Source organism: Pinus tabuliformis, chromosome 8 (genome assembly GCF_031772625.1).
Source record: "Pinus tabuliformis cultivar Carrire ecotype Pingquan chromosome 8, CPIR1, whole genome shotgun sequence".
Lineage (NCBI taxonomy): Eukaryota > Viridiplantae > Streptophyta > Pinopsida > Pinales > Pinaceae > Pinus > Pinus tabuliformis.
This window is the reverse complement of record NC_142294.1, coordinates 1,490,706,497-1,490,726,187: the sequence shown is the minus strand read 5'-3', so window position 1 is coordinate 1,490,726,187 and position 19,691 is coordinate 1,490,706,497. Positions and strand designations below refer to the sequence as shown.

Here is a 19,691-nt window from a genome sequence, read left to right as displayed (position 1 = left end):
CAGATATCAAAGTCGCGCAGCAATTGGAGGGCAACAATAGCCAGACATCAGCAGTGTGACAAGAGATGATGCACAAACCGGGTGTTGTCACAAGATGTGCAGTAGGGCACTAGAACACATTCCTCGCTAAGAGGGAGTGTTAGTTTTTGTAACATCGAATGTGTTCTAGCCACGAAATTTTGTGGAGAGGCTTGAATACAAGAAATCTCCAAAACCCATAAATTGTTTTTGGAAATTCTGCCTAGAAAATAATTTGATTAGATTATTAGCCAATTTTTAAATATTTCCCAAGCATAGACTTAAGGAATATGACTAATTAATCAAAATTAATTAAGTTAATGTGTGAATGTTCTAGAAACTCACATAGATCGACTTCAAGTTAATCCTAGCCATCGATTAAGATCTTATCTTGGCACCTAGAGAAGACACTTGAGGAAGTCTCAACAGAGGATTATAAGATTTAGACGATGGGCACTTGGAGAAGACACTTGGGCAGTTCAATTTCCTTGGTAAATCGATTTCCTGTGTAGCAACAGTCAATTGCCGGAGAGAGAGCCAGTGAGATCGAAGCAGTGAGTAAGGGGCAAAGACAGTGCGCCGGAGGAAATGTTTTTCAGATCCATGTAGGTAGCATCAAGTCAGTCGAATTATCCGAGAGAGGCAGCGCTGAGGCATTGTGTAGTGCTTCAATCAGGCAGATCGATTTAGAGAGAAGGAAAATCATTCTCAGTTCCAAAGGCAAGGAAAGAGTCCCAAAGGGCTAGAGAGACGATTTTCTCAACATCCAGAGTCAAAACGACTTCATCTGAGCCCAATCTGAAGCAAGCCATCCAGCGAGCTACGTAGAACAACATAGAGGTTGACGCAGTGCTCTAGGAGGTCAAGTTTATCATAGCGAAAGTCCAGCGAGAGATTTCTTGTGGGAGAAGGGTAATTCCCTTCAGTATTTTACTCAAATTTTCTTCTTGTTTGGATAGCCAGTTGGGTATCTATAGATGTACTCAAATTTCATTGTTGCATAATAAATAAAACCCTCACTGTTGCACTAGTTTTCCCAAATGAAGTTTTTTCGAGGACAATGGTCCAAAAATAATTGTGTAAATTTATGTATGTGCTAGCATTTCATCTAACATTTATTCTTCCGCAGTTTTATTTGTGTAGGTTGCAGTGTGAGTCATTTAGTATTTGTTGTAGGAAGCAGTAAATAAATGTTTAGATAAAAATAATAATTCACTGAATAATTTCTAGTTGCTGCAATAGTATTCGGGTTTCCGATTTTTCACAATCAAAACCCCAAAGGCAACACAATCACTTTGTCGAAAGGTTGAGTTACTTGAGGAGATTTGATTTTTCTAAGTGAGGGGCAGAAAAATTGGATCTCTCCAGATTGAGTGATTCCAGAGGCAAAGTGAGCAACGGTATTTTCACAGAGTAGATCTCTAGTTGGAAGCAATAGTTTTGCAGTAGTTCGCTATGGCGGAACCAATATCGAGTGGAAGGGAAAAGCACACACAACAGAGGGAAATTTTTTCTTCGGGGATCTCGAGTTTTAGAGATCTAATTTTTCCGGTTGCAGATTGGCAGTAGTTATGAGCAAATCTTCTCACTCCAAAAGGGAGTACAAGTAGCAAATGAAACAGGAAAGAGGGAGGATTTTCAGAGTTATTTTTCTCAGCTTTTGTGTTTCGCAGATTTTGGTACTTTGCAAAAGTGGCCATATGAGTTAGCCAAAATGCAGAGCTAGGCAACAAATTGACTTCCAGTTGTCAGAAACAGGTATCAGAGGAAGCGCAAGTTGTCTAGCGCAGGTTCCAAAGTGAAGAAAGGTCCTAGTAAGGGACAAGGCTCAAAAGGAGATAATGGCACCAGATCCAGGAGGAGGTGGAGTATGAGACTCGAGTGTGCCAGATGAGCAAGATCCTTGAGGAGTTCACCTCTTGGATCAATAGCTTGCTTTGGGGACCCACAATATTCAGTAGCATGATGGATCAATGTTAGTAGATGCAGTCTGATACCAGACTGACTAATGCAGATTCTAGTAGCAGTCAGATACTGGGGAGCGCAGTGCAGAGTTGGAAACAATGCAAAGTCAACAATAATGCACTTTCTTCAATGACAGTGCAAATACTAGCAGCAGTCAGAGATTTGTGTGACAGATGCATCATACCGATCACAATTGATTCAGTATTTAGGATGCTTTTTAGTTGCAAATGCTGCAGTAGCAGCAACAATAGATGAGAGGGAGTTGCAGTGCAGATGCAGCGTTGGTAGCAGCTTAGTAGGGTTAGCAACAACACAGATACAACGCATATTAGAGTTGCGCAGTGGTTGGTGGGCAACAACGGACAGTCATCAGCAGCGTGATAGGAGATGATGCAAAGAACAAGGCCCTGACATAGACTGTGCAGTAGAGCACTAGAACACATTCTTCGCTAAGAGAGAGTGTTAGTTTTTGTAGCATCGGATGTGTTATAGCCACAAAATCTTATGGAGAGGCTAGAATACATGTGATCTCCAAACCCAAAAAAAGTTTCTGGAAATTCTACCTAGAAATGACTTAATTAGATTATTAGCCAATGTTTAAATATTTCCCAAGTCTAAACTTAGGGAATATGGTTAATTACTTAGAATTAATTAAGTCAAGGCATGAATGATCTAGAAACTAACACGGATTGAGTTCAAGATGATCCTAACCATTGATTAATATTTAATCTTGGTCGCTGGAGTCCCAATAGAGGATTATAAGAGGAAGTCGATGGGCACTTGGGGAAGACACTTGAGCAGTTTGATTCCATGAGCAAATTGATTTCCTGAGTAGCAACAGTCAGTTGCCAAAGAGAGCTAGTGAGATTGAAACAGTGAGTAAGGGCAAGGACAATGATCCGGAGGAAAGATATTCCAAATCTGGAGAGGCAGCACAAGAGGGCCGAGTTATCCCAGAGTGACAGCGCTGAGGGACAAGGCAGTTGTTTCAGCTAGACAGTTCGATTTGGAAGGAAAAATTATTCTTAGTTCCAGAGGTCAGGAAGCTAAGTTGCCAGAAACGCTGACCCTAACCCTTAGAAACGGAGATCCTCATTTCAGATCCGGAAACTCGTACGATTCGCCATGGAAACGATCGGGATCCTTATCTCTCGTTTTAGAAAATTTGAAAGTGCATTTTTTTTTTTAGTCGGATCAATGTCGTTTTTCGGTTTTTTTGGAAACGTATTGGAAAATTTGGATCTGCATCACGAAAATCGTGATACAAATCAGTAAATTGTGGTACGAAACACGATTTTCTGGAAATGTTTCAGTTTTAGCTCTATTTTATGCCGAAAATGGTTTGTAGACTTAAGTCGTCGAGAGTGGGTTAAAAGTTTAAAAGGTCGATGGTTATTACAATTTCAAGACTCAAGTGTTAAAAACCTAACATAGCTTTTGCCACGCTTATTTAGCTTTACATGAGTTTAAGTGTTCACCATTCGATGTCGATGTGTCTCGACTCTCGAGTAGTGGAGCATGGGACAGTCGAGAGGCTAGCCTGCAATGTACATGAACTGACAAGCAGTGGAGCAGTGAGCCTGTGAAATGTGCGTCTTCGATTCTCAAGCTCTCCTGTAATAATGTGGATATGAACGTTTGAACTTCACAAAGGAAAATGATTTTAGGCATAAACTAATGATAAGCAATAAATTCTCTCAAGACCTAAGTTCTTAAAACTGAACTGCTCATGAAGCAGATAGCCAGTGGAGCATAAAATATTCCATTTGGTGTCTAACTTACAATTCATTAAAAATGCAAGAAAATGCAAACCACAAAATCTACTCAGAAAAATAAATTAGCCAAGAACATTCATATTGGTACTTCGCAGTTTCTCATTTTATGCAGATTCTAGACATGTTTTTTATGTGATAGAAAAGTTTCACACGAAAACAGGCTAAAACTAATTATTACCAATATCATCTTAAATGCAATATGCAGGACCGATGTTTCAAAGTTTTTAGTTCCAAACCAAGAAGTAAATCTTCCATAGCACCAAATGCTTGCGTAGTTATTTGTAGCTAAAATGCCACTATGATAGGCATGAAAGTACTTATTTGTCATCTTATATCTGGGTTTATGGTTTAGAGTTCAAGGGATTTTAGGGTCCATTTAAATTCAGGAATTAATTTCTAACTTACATGCAAAATGTTGGCTGTTGAGGGCTCTAACCAAAGCACAAAATACTTCTTTCAATTTACTTAGACAATCATTCTTATTTCTGTGAAAATTCCTTTTATCTGTCTTCTCATTACTCGGTTACAGCTCAAGGAATTGGGTACTTGTTCAGTCCTAAGCTATAGACTACAAGACAAACAATACACCACATCTACAAAGTAAATCAACTTTGAACTAAATGGACATATCTACCTTTAGTTGTTCCATAGTTTTATTTCAGTGGAATAATGTGCTTGATAACAAGTTTTTGGTAATGTTGAGAACGATTGGCAATGCTTGTTTTAGGTTTGCTTAGGATCTTAAAGTTGTCGCTCTCAATGATTGTGTGTCTTCTCTAGAGGGTAAAGACACAATTGTGAAATGGAAATGTTGAACAACTAAACATGTCCAACAACCATTCTTCCTCTGTTGTTTCCAGTGGGCTACAAGCCAAGCATAAGTTAATCAAGCTTCTGCTGTCAATAATTAATTGAGTTTTGAATTGTATTTTCAGGTTGGGATCTAAGATTCCCTTGCCTGAAGTCTTCAGCCATTGGACATCATAACAGTTTTGAATGTAGATCAATTCCATATATTTCCTAGGTTAATTTCTTTGTTTGCCATGCGTTTTGCCTATCCATAACATGAAAATTTAATTAAATTCCATTCATTTGTGATTCTTTCTACCTATTCACGACATGAAAATTTTATTAGATTAATTTAATTAGATGGGTACATTTCAATTTTATCAAAATCAGGCCAGTTTCTAAACCGGCAAACCCCAAAAACAAAAGCCAGTCAACCATTTTTTGTATTTCTATCATTTTTAATATTTATTTTTATTTTTGAAGTAACAAAAAACTAACATTTCCAAACAAATTCACATAATACTTTTGCAAAGATTTTCTTTGTTGAAAATTGTGAGTGGGGAGTCAAGGCTCGAGAAGCTTTTCTTTGTTGAGATTGCATTGTGACCCATTAATTTTATTTCACAAATTAATTTACATCATCATTCATGGCAACTTCAAGTTCAACCATTCGTGAAGTAGAGACAATGGAACATGAAATTAAATCTACCCCTAAAGTTGGTCTAAAGTCATCACTTTGGAAATATGTAATTATTGTTGGGAAAATCCAAGGACAGGATCATTGGCATGGGTTTGCAGTGAGTGTAAAAAGGAGTATAAGGTATCATACACTCGAGTTAAAGCACATTTACTTGGATGAAAAGGCAATGGGATTCGAATATGCAATGGCCCACCTAAAGAGAATGGGACAGATGGAAATGGTTTAAGCAAGGCAAAACTTGCAAATATCAAAAAGAACAAGACGAGACAGATGATAAAGCAAATGAGGCAAAGCATGCCTCTCAATTAAGACACCCAACAAGGTTGGGAGCATCTTCATCAAAGCTTCCACTTCATTCTCATGGAATTGTTTGTTCAAAGTGGTCTAATTTGGGACCGCTTAAAAGCAATTTTAATAGTGATGCTCGAGAGATAGCAATTGCAGCTATAGGTCAATGCATTTATGCAAATGGCCTTCCCTTTAACCTTGTGTGATCTCCTTATTGTGAAAAGATGATAAAGGCAGTGAATGAAGCCCCAAGAGAGTTCAAGAGCCCTAGATATGAGAAGGTATGCACCACAATGTTGAGCGTTGAAAAGTTAGATTTGGAGGCTAAATTAAGCCTCATTCATAATTCATGGTGCATTTCAAGGGTGTCCATCATTTTCGATGGATGGAAAGATCAAAGAAATAGGTCTTTGATCAATGTGATTGCTCAGATCCCAAAGGGGGCAATGTTTTTGAAGGCAGTGGATTGTGAGAGGCAAATGAAAAATTCTCAATTCATTGTTGACATCTTGATTGAAGCAGTGGAATCGGTGGGACCAGAAAATGTTGTCCAGGTAATAACTGACAATGCAACATTGTGTAGAGCAATAGGCCTAATTATTGAAGACAAATATCAGCATATCTTTTGGACCCCTTGTGTTGTACATTCATTGAACCTCATGTTGAGCAAGATGGGGAAGCAAATTGAGTGGATTCGAGTTATGTTTAAAGAGGCAAAAGAAATTCAAGCCTTTATCACAAACCACCACATGTCCCAACGCATCTACAGGGAATTTGTGAAGCTGGAGCTCCTTAAGGTACCTAAACTTTAAAGTTTATTTCATAAATTATAATTTCTATGACTCTAAATTCAAATATGTAAATTGAATTTTCAAATGTCATGATTCGTGAATCATAATAGTTATTCGATCAAATTATCATTTTTAATTTGTTGAAATTTGAAACATTGGCAATTTGGCACCTGCAGGTTGTTGAAACTTTATTTGCTTCTCACATCATAGTCTTAACAAGGCTTATGCAGATGAAAGATGCATTACAATCAATGGTATGCAGTTCTCTTTCGAATCAATCCCAATTTGATAGAGCACAAGCAATGAAAAAGTTGGTTGTTGATGATGAATGGTGCGATAAGGTGGAATACTTCTTGTCATTTACCAAGCTAATTGTAGATTTGATCTGTATGTTTGACACATGTATGTCGAATTTGGGAGAGGTGTATGAGGGCATTGATTCTCTGATAGAGAAAATAAGGGTGGTTATAAATGTCAAGGAGAATGACCCAGATGAATTATTTTACAGAGAAGTAAAAGATATATTGACGAAAAGGTGGAATAAGATGACCACCCCATTGCACCTTTTGGCTTACACAGTGAATCCAAAATATTATGCTGCAGAGTTGCTAAGTGATCTAGAAAGAACCGCACCAAACAATGACCTAGAAGTCGCATAAGGATTTGAAAATGATTTTAGAGAGCCTTTTGTAGATCCTGAAATTGGGCTTCGGATTCGTGCAAAGTTTGTTCATTTTGTCAGATCAGAGGGTTGGGGTTCTGATATTGATTGTATGCAAGACAAAACCAGATTAAGTCCAATTGATTGGTGGAACTACTATGGTGGGGTACTTCCACATATCCAAAAATTGGCCATCAGGGTCTTGTCACAAGTTGCAAGTTCCTCTTCAGCAGAAAGGAACTAGATACCTCTAGCTTCATCTATTCGGTGAAGCGAAACGGATTGGGCTCTAAGAACGCTGAGGAACTAGTGTATGTTCATTCAAACCTTCGCCTTTTGTCACACAAAAGAGATGAATACAAATTTGGAGCCACCAAATTATGGGACATGGGACTAGAGTTGCCTGACTTGGATATGACATTGAATGCCATGTCTCATATGAATTTGTTTGATGCGCAGTCACCAATACGTGGATATTCAATCGGACATAACAGCAATGTTCCCACTTCTGTAGAGGATGTGGAACTTCTTAGTGACAAAAATGAAGACATATTTGATGATATGTAAATGTAATTTATGATGGTGTTTTAACTTTTAAACTTTTGAATAACCATATGAATTATGAATAATGATAGTAGATTGTCAGTCATAATTCATTTGGTACTTTGTACTATGTAGTATGCATTATTAATTTTGGTGATGTTGTTGTAACTTGTCATGTTGATGATTGAAATTTGAAACAAAAACTTGAGGATATGTTGAATGATGTATGTTATAATAATCATTAATGATGATGACAATGTTTATGTTAAATTGATGATGATGATAGATCATAAATGATAATTGATTATGTATTTTTATTCTTTATATATAATCTAGATTCTAAAATATGAATGGTAATATGAAATTCTTATTTTTGTTTCCTGTCGTATTGTATCCAGTTTTTGTAAATTTGTCGTATTCGTTTCAGTGCAACTTAGTAAGGAAGAAGTCCCAGAGGGTGGGAGAGACGATTTCCTCAACATCCGAAGGCAAAACGACTTCATCAGAGGCCAATCTGAGGCAAGTCGTCCAGCCAGCTACGCAGAGCAGCGCAAAGTTTGACACAGAGCTTCAGGGGGCCGAGTTCTAATAGGCAAAGTCATGCCAGAGATTGCTTGTAGTTGTGCGAGAAGGGTAATTCCCTTCAATATTTTGCCCAGATTTTCTTGTTGTTTTGATCGTGAGTTGGGTATCCATAGATGTACTCAGATTTCAATGCTACATAATAAAATAAAACCCTCATTGTTTCACCGGTTTTCCCAAGTTGGGTTTTTCCGGGGACTTTTGTCCAAAAATAACTGTGTTACGTTATGTGTGTGTGTGTGCCAGCATTTCTTCTAGCGTTTATTCTTCCGCAAATTTATTTGTGTAGGTTCCAGTGTGAGTTATTTAGTGTTTGTTGTAGGAAACTGTAAATAAATTATTAATATTAATTAACAATTAGGAGAATAGTTTCCAGTTGCTGCAATAGAATTCCAGTTTCGAAATTTTCACGAGGAATATAATGAAAAAATCAATCCAATATTCCCGGTTTTGGGATCCAAGGGAAATCCTCTATGTATATTTGTTTTATGGTCTCGCTATTGTATATTTTTCTGTTTTCAAAATTCTTTTGCAAGTTATTTTTGTATAGGGTTAAAACTCTCAATTTCCTAATTCAATAGGAAACAAATAGAGCTAGAAACATAGCAACTAGAGCTACTAGTTCTAGAAAAATTTCACTTCACAACCTGACTAGATCATTAATAGGTAGTATGTTGGAACCCACTATGATTTATTGTGACAATCAACACTATATCAATTTATTTGAGCATCCACTATTCCATGAATGGTCTAGGCCCACTGTGATCTGCACATCTCAAAATATTTTATGTTTGAAATGTTCAAGGAGAGACTTGGATTCGTGGACGACACTTCCATTGCTAAGAGGGAGTGTTAGAAAGTGCATCTAGGATAGTCTTCTACAACAATTTGCACACGTATCATTGATCTAGTTGCTTTTTTGTTCAGCAACATCACACACAATAAATCCATAGAACATTGATTTACATGCCATATGGTAGTTTGTAGATCATGAAAAAGCATTAAAGCCAGGATATCAAAAACGCCCTCCTAACCCCTAGAAACGTCATTCAGCGTTTCAGAAACGGATACTTGTACGATTTGACATTGAAACGTCAAAGATATGTTTCCTAGACATTTCATTTTTTTGGAAATGTTGGATCTCAATTCAGAAATGTTTCGAGCGATTTTTTGATTGTTTTGGACATATTTCTGAAAATACGAATACGTATTACAAAAATCATGATATGTATCTAGATTTTTGGAAACATTTCCAAGTGTAAAGTAGAAAAAATGAGAACGGATAATGCATTTCAATATGGGATAAAGAAAGGGTTGAGAGGCACGCCACCTCTTAACCTATATCACTCAACGAAAGGGCCCCTTTACGCCTTTTTCATGCCATTTCGTTTCTTGGAGGCTGTCATTTCCCTGCTTGGAGTTGATGGAGGCCATCACTGCTTGGAAAAGGAGACTGTCTCAAATTGGTGGAGAGCTTTGAGCCTTGGCTATTACCGCTTGGAGATTGGTTGGTAGAGCTTAGACATCATATGGAGCTTGGAGATTAGAAGTATTTATAGTTTACTCCTAAGTTCTAATCAACATTCAAGCTCGAAAGTTGAAATATTGAAATATAATTTTATAGATTATGTAACATGTTGCTTGTTGAAACTGAACTATAAATAGAAATAGATTAAAGAATTTATTTTATTTTATTTTATAGTTCCCATTTACATCATCATCATGGCATCTTCAAATTCATCCATTTGTAATGAGGAAGAGGGAATTGAATCAAATACCTAAAGTTGATCCAAAGTCACCACTTTGGAAATTTGTAACTGTTGTAGGAAAGATCTAACCAAGGGGAACATTGCTATAGGTTTGTAGTGAGTGTCAAAAAGAGTTTAAGGGATCATACACCCGATTTAAACCACATTTACTTGCGTTAAGAAACAATGGAATTCGAATATCCATTGGCCCACCTAAAGAGAATGAGACAAAGGGAAAAGGTTTAAACAAGAAAAAAATTGCAAAATATCAATAAGAACAAAACGAGGCAGGTACTAAAGCAAATGAGGCAAACACTGCCTCTCAATTAAAACAACCAACAAGGTTGGCAGTATCTTCGTCAAAGCCTCCACTTCCCTCTTATGGAATTGGGAGCCTTAGTCCAAGCAGTCTAATTTAGGACCGCATGAATAGAGTTTTAGTAATGTAGTTGAGTCATAATATAATGTCAAAAGAATAACAATTTTTTTATTATTATTGTAACAATGACTTGTTAAAGCATGGGTTTCATCCTTTGGTTATCATTATATTAGTCAAAGTCCCCATTGTGGACTCCTAGGATTAATATTGAGTTTATAGTCATTGTATATTCGAAGAGACCCTACTTGGGCTTTCGAATCATGTAAAAAGTTTTTGTATCTAGTCAAATATGAATTATGTGTCCTCCGCATCATGTCGGCCTAAGGAAGATCAAGTAAACCTAAGGACCCCCATTCGACCGACTAGAATCCTATATATTGAAGGAGGTCGAAGTCATTTGAAACACACACACTCAAGCAAGTTCGATATCTCAAGAAGAGTTGGAGAAGTGCGAAGTCTATTGCCGAGAGAACAAAAGAAGTGTGAGTTTGGGGGAGTCTCTAAAGAAAGAGAAAATCGTGTTTTTGGTACCTCTCTCTATGTTTCGTGGTCTGGGTTGGGAGATCAAAGTCTACTAAGATTTTGTTGTTGTGGTACATTGCATGTTGTCGGAAGTTGTTGCTTATTCAAAGTTGCTGGATGGGGTCGAAGATCTTGGGGGTTGACATGGTGTGGAGGGAAAGTTTGGTCTTGGTCTAGGGTAAAGAGTCTCAAAAAATACTATTGACTGTGTTTTCCTCTCCAGGGGATTTTACCCTGGCATGTGCCTATATCTTGTCTCTTGTTTTGTGATCTTCATATATGTATAATTGCTTGATGAAAGATAAGATAATAAAGCAGTAAAAAAAGCCAACACACTCACAAGTAATTATCAAGAAAGGAGAATAAAACCCTAATATAACATCCTTGATTTTCCAACAAAAAGTTAGATTTGGATGGTAAATTAATCCCCATTCGTAAATTATGGCGCATTTCAAGGGTGTCCATCATTTTTTATGGATCGAAAGATTACAAGAATTGGCCTTTGACCAATGGGATTGCTCAGAGGTTGGATAGGGCAATGTTTTTGAAGCAATGGATTATGAAGGGTCGTTGAAAGATTCCCAATTCATTTTTGACATCTTGATTGAAGCAATTGAATTGGTGGGGCCAAAATATGTTGTCCAAGAAATAACTGACAATACAATGGTGTATAGAGTAGCAGGCCTAATTACTTAAGGAAAATATCAACACATCTTTTGGAACCCTTATGTTTTTTTTCCCATGGGAAAATCATAGTTTTCATTAAGTTATAGAAAATTACATGCTGAAGATGATGATAGCATATGATGTATTGGTGGTTTAAGCCACTACCTATACTGTGTCTGTCTCAAAAATGTGTCAATCCCATTTAAGGGAGACTACTGTGAATAATTACATATCAAAAGCTTTGTAATATGTAGACATAATATGGCTGCGGAAAATGCCCTTCAGCAGGAAACAAATGAACAAGGGGGCAGAGCACAAGAGGCAATGATGGTAGATCCGGGTCCTGAAGCCCAAAATGCGACTTAGACAGAGGAATTACCTGATATGGGCTGGTGTCGAATCATAGAAAAGCCCATTGATGAATAGCAAATCCACCCATGCTTCTTTTTCTGGTAGGATGCCCCTTTCCACTGGGCACAGTTGTAAGGCGACTTGGTTCTAGGATCCTTGGTATCCCTCAGTTTTTTTTGAGTTTTTGAATTGTCTTATGTTTCAGAGATCGTTCCCCTGCATGGGAAACAAAATTAGACAATTTTCAAATGTGCTTGTTTTGGACAGATCTGCTTCCTGTAGGAGCAGAGTGCTTGACTTCGGTCATGATGTAAATTCACTATCTCCCTGTTAATATAATAGATATAGTTTTACGTAGAAAAAAAATGTAGACATAATATATGCTATAATTCAAATAATTAAATCAAAATTGTATCAAAAATGCTCAGAAATCCTGGACCCCTTGTGTTGTACACTCATTGAACCTCATTTTGAACAAAATGGAGACTCAAATTGAGTGGATTTGATTTATTTTTGATAAGGAAAAGGAAATTCAAGCCTTCATCACAGGGAATTTGTGAAGTTGGAGCTCCTTAAGATACCTAAACTTTAAAGTTTATTTCATAAATTCTAGTTTCTATGACTCTAAATTCAAATATGCAAATTGAATTCTCAAATAAGTCATGATTTGTGAATCATAATAGGTATTCAATCAATTATGATTTTTAATTTATTGAAACAATGGCGCTTGCAAGTTGTCGACACTCATTTTATTTCTCACATCATAGTCTTAACAAGGCTTATGCAAGTTAAAGAAGCATTACAATCAATGGTATGCAATTCTCTTTCAAATCAATGGAGGAAATCCCAAACAGAAAGAGCACAAGCAGTGAAAGGTTAGTTGTTGATGATGAATGGTGGGATAAGGTGGAATACCACTTAGCATTTACTAAGCCAATTATAGATTTGCTACACATGGTTGACAGATAAATGCCTAATTTGGGAGAGGTGTATAAGGGCATTGACTCGATGGCAGAGAAGATAAGGGTGGTTATAAATTCCAAGGAGAAGGGTCCAGATGAAGTCTTTTACAAATGAGTAAAAGATAAATTGACCAAATGGAGGAACAAGATGACCACCCCATTGCACCGATAGTATTCAAAACTAGAACCAGTGATTGAACCAGTCCACCTATCAAATCGGTTTTCAAACCAAAACTGGTCAAACCGGGATTGCTCAAATCTCAATGAACCAGTGTTTACAAAAATACATTAAACAATTAATTTCTAATGGAAAAACCTATATTTAAGATTTAAAACCATGATTCTAAACCAATAGAGACAAAATATGCAAAGTTTGCTCATTTATATACCCATATAAAGGTGAATATATTAAAATGGCACCAAGTGCAATACATATCAACAACAAAATACACAATAAAGGAGGCTCTAAATGGCCTCTAGAGTCCAAAAAATTGCTACAAACTATGGGGCTACTAGCCTACTACAAGTCCACATATTAGTGATCAACACGATCACTGTTCATCATGATCAAACTCATCACCACTACTAGACATGGGATCATGAAAATGAGCTATATAAGCATCATTTGGCTAAGAGTCAAAGGACTACTCAAACTCCATTGCAACCTCAATAGCAGCAGTAGTATTTGCAAAACTAGACATCAAAACTACAAATCATTGATCAACATGATCATTCATAAAACTCTTCATTGATTTAGCTCCATTTGAAATGGGATCCTCAACATGAGCTACATAAACATCATCTAGCTCAAATGCTTTAGACTTGGATTGCTCAACCTTATAATATGGTAGAAATTGAAAAAGTTTAACATGACTAACCAATGATTTTGGTTTGAGTGAAGGGTTCATCTCCTCTGTTGAAAATGGAACTAGTTTCATAATGTAATAAAATGTAATTTTTATCAGACATCTATATTATTATTATTATTATTATTATTATTATTTTATTTCGGTCAAAGCGTGTTGTTCATGCTTATAAGAGTCAAAAAGAAATTGAGTCAAAGAAAATGTACTTGAAATATGTCCCATTTGGACACAAGAAAAAAAACTCTGAACTTATATTGAGTCAAAGTGCACTAAAATGTGCAAGTCAACCCTCCATGGAAATAGGTTGGCTCAGTCCTCCAAGAACCACTTGTTTGACCTCCTGGACAAATACATATAGAGGATAGTTTGATCACATTGAAGGATACACAATAATCATCATCATACTTATCTTCTACACCTAACTAATGAAAAAGAGGACGAAAAAGGAGAGAAAGGGCTTGCACTTGTGGAGGAATTTCAGTGAAAGAAGACAGAAATTCAAAGCTTGTTGCAGGCTCGAAATTTCAGGAAAGTGCTTATGTTGACTTTGCATGTGGAGGTGACTTGGAGGAGGGTTGGACTTTGTCGTTTTGGTGGCAGTTTTGGTCTTGGTCTTTGTCTTTCATATCGCATTTTGATTTGATTCTATAAGAGAAGGATTTTTGTTGGGTTTTTCCCCTTGTGGGGTTTTGCCCTGGCATGAAGCCTAATTTCTGGTGTCTCTTGTCTCTTGCGCATTATATTCTCTATATTTTGCTACTATCTAATTGCTTGATGGCAAAACTAAACAATTAAATACTAAAAGAAGAATGCATATCAATCACAAGTAATTACCATGATAATAAATTCTATCATTTATCTGAATTTCAACATCCTCAACCTTATAACATGGTATAAAAATCTTAGCATGCCTCACCATTTATTTTCCTTCTAGTGAAGGGTGCATTCTTGTTAAAGGCATGGTAGAGGAGTTTAACAATAAATACCACCGACATCAAGGTACTTAAGGGGCTTCATGCTCTTAATCAAATGGCAATCTCATACCCTCACCCATGATGTGGTCTAGCTCATCTGGCTCTTAGTTCTTCTAGAGGATATCAGAGTCCAATGCTAGCCCCAAGGCCTTCTTCATCTAGAGGGAAAGCTCTTACATTTTCTCGCAGAAGGGGCAAAGGAAATCAATAGTTACTTAGTGGTACATGATATGAAATACATTATCAATTTTTTGTTGATATTTTGAGGTTGAGTCAAGACTCATGATTCAAGACACGATTCACTATTATGTGTGATGTAGCACTAGACATATTACACATTTGATATATTAGTTTTATTTTCATATTTATGTGTCAATGCATTTATTTTATGTTGTGGATGCTTTAGATAGTAAAAACATTGAAAAAAAAAATAATATTTTTGTATTTTTTTTTAAATTTTCGATGTTTTGCTGATTTTTACCAATTTTTTCCCGAATTTTAAGATTTTTTCTTTTTCCAAACCCTCATCGATTTTATATCAATCACAATTTTTGCAACATTGATTTGTATTATGTAGTGTGCATTATTAAGTTTGGTGATGATGCTGATGATTGAAATTTGAAACATAAACTTGATGATATGTTGAATGTTATAATAATTATTGATGATGATCACAATTTTTATGCTGAATTGATGATAATGATTTGTTTATGTTGAATTCATGATAATTATTATGTATTTTTAAATATAGAATCTAGATTCTAAAAGATGAATGGTAAATTGTAATATGAAATTTTCATTTTGTCTAATATATATATATATACCGTTTCCTTTCCGTATCGTATCCACATTTTTTGAAAATTTCCCAGATCCGTTTCAAACCCTGTTTCTATATCCACTTTGTATCCCTTTCAATGCAACTTAGCATTAAAGGCTAGAGAGCACATCACTGATTTTATGCTTCCAGCAATAAGGGCATATGCATGTGCCAGCTATAGATATGAGAGGATAAGATTAGTTTATCCACAATATTCAGTTTTGAAGACAAAACACATTTCTATGTTCAGACAAAGCCTCACTTTTATTTATAGCAGTATTTCCTAATTTTGAGTTTATGCTAGATAGGGTGCAGATCCCAATAGAATCACTTCCTTAAAGTGATTCATCTAGTCTCATTCAGAACCCATGCCCCGCTCACTTCTATACGAGAAAGGCTGAAGTATGGATCTGTAATTAAGCTTTTAGAGCAGCAGCAAGCAGTTCACAGTATGTATGTAGCATATTTTTGTTTCCAAAGGTCACAAAAAGCAGTAACAAGTTTGACAGTCAATTTACTGTGTTCTCTTTATATAGTTTCTACAGTATCTGTTTATAGGTCAATCACAGAGTGCATTTTTTAGTGGTTTATGTTTTCCATCATTTACTCTACTGTATGGATTCTTACAGTGCAGAATCTGTTTCCATCATTTGGGAAATCTCACATATAAGTTGTACGCCATTGGCACTTATCCGGATACCATTAATGAAATGCAAGAAAGTGTCTCAAGGGATTCCCAAAAACGTTTTCCATGGAAAAAAAATACATACTAGGAAAATCTCTCCATGGAAAGCTCTCTCCTGAATCTTCCTTAAAATTTATTGCGCCTGTTAGGCAATGCAACTGTTCTTTCTGTTACTTTTGATATTTTGACTGAAGTGGACGTATAATATAGATTATGCTCATTAAACTGTGAATGTGGATATAGGTCTCGTTATTCAATGGTGTTGTCCACATACTTCTTGTGATTAACTCAGTGGCACTGTATATCTTTGTGCTGACTACAGATTATTATGGAATTTATCTCAGTCTAGTCTTTACTATTACATATATAACTCTGTGATTTACAACTATAACCTTGTAAATATATAAGTTTTCATGCTAATAGTTAATATCTCTGTTTTATTTCTATAGTTTTTTCTACTGTTGGTAAATATCCCAATTTTCATGGTAAAACTTATTATCTTTTTAGTTTCTATACATTTTTCCAATGCTTGCAAGACTGCAAACTAAATACCTGTCTTGTAAGCCAAGAACTCAATCATGAGCTACTGTCAGTTTATAGTTATGTATTTTCAATGTTCATTGTTCTGATGTGAACAGTGGTTTGATTAAATAGATAAAGAAAATGGGTCTAAAATAAATAAGCCTCAAGTAATTTGATGGATCACTGACCATCATCTCAACATATTTTACCTTTATCCCAACTATTGCCACGAGGGTAAGATCATCTTCAGGAATTTGCCATGATTGCCTTTGTTCTTCATCAACAGGCACATTATGAAGATCACATGTCCTGTAAGCAAAAGCAATGCACCGCAATGTAGCTGCAGCCATCCCCTCAATGATTTTCTTGTTCTCATCTACCTGTTATAAAGGATGCAAGCTGCCATAAACTCATCCTGACTAGGAAATCGATCAAAATTAAACAAGCATATTGCTATTGGATTTTGCAATGCACAATTCATATTTAGCAGACACACCAAACCTGAATAGGAGTCATTTCTTGCACAGAGCCAGAACTGTCAATCCATGTTTTGCAGAGATCAAGTATTATCTCTGCAGCTCCTTTCCAGTGAATGTGCACTTCAGTGTCAGACTGCAATTATGCATTTGGATTTAAGAAAAGAGCCAATAAGAGATAGTCAGAGAACAGAAACTTCTTAAATAAATATATATATATATATATATAAGATAGAATATAGCACTTACCCTTTTCAAAGCAACACCCCCACGTTTTTTTTCCGAGTTGAAAGTAAAAACATGTAAGACGGAAGATTTGGATCTTTCATCATCAAAATTCATTCCAAGCTAGGAGAACACAACAATGGTCACAATTGAATTAGGTGCTAATATTTAAATGAACAAAGCAGAAATATAGCAAATAAAACATCAATAATTTTGACATGGAAAAGGCATAACTGAGCATAATACCTTCAATGCCCAAGAAAGAATAGCCTTCTCTGTTGGGGATCCAGTCACTTCCATCTCTCCACTACCCTGTCATAGATACAAAAATGATAGTCACATTTTAATGCTTAAACGAAGATGTTTAAGGCATTAATGGAGAATTCCACATACGGAATTCCTTCCTAACACAACACTAAATTCAAATTCCTTCCTAACACAACACTAAATTGAATTGTAGCGTAATTTTTTAACCATAAAAAGGAGACAAAAAGGTATGACAAAAAACATTCAATAATCATATGCAAAGAAATACAATCCTGTTATTTTGACCAAAAAACACAACTTTTGTTACATGCAGCATTCGCTTCTTTTATTTCCTATATTTTAGCACATGCCTTAGCAATGTTTAGAGCAGGGTTGCGGGGGAGCCACCCCCCCCCCAAACTCACAATCCTGCTCCCAATTCGCGCTCTGGTCGGGAGCGCACTACTGACAAAAAAAATTTGCTCCCTGGGTTTTTCATGAGCTAAGTCGGGAGCGCTGCTCCAGGACCGATTTTTCCAATGGGGGAGTGGTTGGAGAGCGATCTCTATTTATTCCCCCCCCCCCCTTCTCTCTTTTATCTCCCCTTTTCCTCTCTTTTCCCCTTTCTCTAAGCCATTGTTTCCCTCCCTCTCAGCCGCACGAGCTTTCCTTTCCACCAGCTGGGAATTTTGCTCCCTAGTTTTTTTGGGAGCAAAGTAGGGAGCGGCGCTCTCCGACCGCTCCCCCATTGGAAAAATCGCTCTTGGAGCAGTGCTCCCGACTTCGCTCCCAAAAAAACTAGGGAGCAAAATTCCCGACTTGTGGAAAGGAAAGCTTGCGTGGCTGAGAGGGAGGGAAATGGCGGGTTAGAGAGAGGGGGAAAGGGAGGGAAAAGGGGAGATGAGAGAAAGAAGTGGAGGGGGGGAGAATAAATAGAGATCGCTCTCCGAAAAATTGTTCCTGGTCGGTGGAAAGGAAAGCTGAGAGGGAGGGCAACGACGACTTAGAGAGAGGCGGAAAGGGAGGGAAAAGGGGAGATGAGAGAGGGAAGGGGGGGGGGGAGAATAAATAGACCCTCTACCCTCCCATTATTCACTTCATCCCATTGAGAGAGCAATAGAGTTTGGAGAGAGTTTGAAGCAAGGAGAGGAGCTTGGTGAGAGAGGAGATTGGAGGAAGATTGGAGCTTGGGATTGGAGGCCAAAGAGGTCAGATCTACACTCTAATCTAGCATTTTTTTATGTTCATTACTAAATAAATAAAATTCCCTATTTCCCATTCCCATTCCTCCATTTTTTTTTGGAGATTCAACATTTCAAATTTCAAACATCATGGTTATATGGCTTGGCATTTTCTTCTTCATGGTTCCTTTTTTGGTTATTATGGTGTTGGAGAGTAGAAAAAGGAGGGTTGAACATGAAGAAGAGGATGAAGATGTGGGTTATAGTGAATTTGATGAAAACACCAGAGAGGAGTTCCTTGGTCAGGACGAGGAGAGTGAACATGATTCGGCCCAAAAAACTAAACAAGACCAACCCCATTGTGGAAATATGTTGCTAGGCCTGAAGTAGGGAAAGAGGGTGGAACAACTAAATTTTACCGCCCACATTGCAACAATAGTTGCACAAGTTCATACACACATGCTAGAAGGCACCTCTGCGGAAAAGGCCATGGGATGGAGATAAACAAATAGGAATCAAAACTTGTGCAAGTGTGTCAGCAGTAGATAGAGCCAAATACATAAGGGAAGAGGAGGAAGCCGAATACAAATCTAAAAATTCAAAGGGTTTCTTTGAACCAAGCGCACAATCACATCAACATGCACAAATAACTACTTCAGCATCCTCCCATGGCAGTGGATATGGAGGCATAGAGTCACCAAACATCTTTTTAAGGCGTAAAACCATATCAGATTTCCTTGATGAAGGGTGTAGGAATTATGTGGATTCAAAAGTTCACCGGTTTCTCTATGCATGTGGGATACCATTTAATGCTCTTCGCTCACCTTATTGGCATGAAATGGTTTCTGCCATAAATGATGCCCCTAAAGGATACAAGAGCCTTTGTTATGACAAGGCTAGAACCGTTGGACTAAATCATGAAAAAAGTACAAATATCACATTCTTTGAATAGAATGACA

At 36.9% G+C, this 19,691-nt stretch overlaps 1 protein-coding gene across 12 annotated transcripts in view; it reads right to left on the bottom strand.

The window, feature by feature from the left end:
- LOC149241464 (calcium-transporting ATPase 5, plasma membrane-type-like) overlaps positions 1-19,691 on the bottom strand; it is a 314,590-nt gene that overhangs the window by 18,966 nt on the left and 275,933 nt on the right. For all 12 annotated transcript variants that reach the window (XM_089373982.1, XM_089373983.1, XM_089373975.1 and 9 more), the window contains 4 exons: positions 17,552-17,617; positions 17,330-17,428; positions 17,106-17,216; positions 16,814-16,984 (listed from right to left, as the gene is read on the bottom strand). In XM_089373982.1, the coding sequence (XP_089230108.1) occupies positions 16,814-16,984; positions 17,106-17,216; positions 17,330-17,428; positions 17,552-17,617 (447 nt within the window). The remainder of the gene's footprint in view (positions 1-16,813; positions 16,985-17,105; positions 17,217-17,329; positions 17,429-17,551; positions 17,618-19,691) is intronic.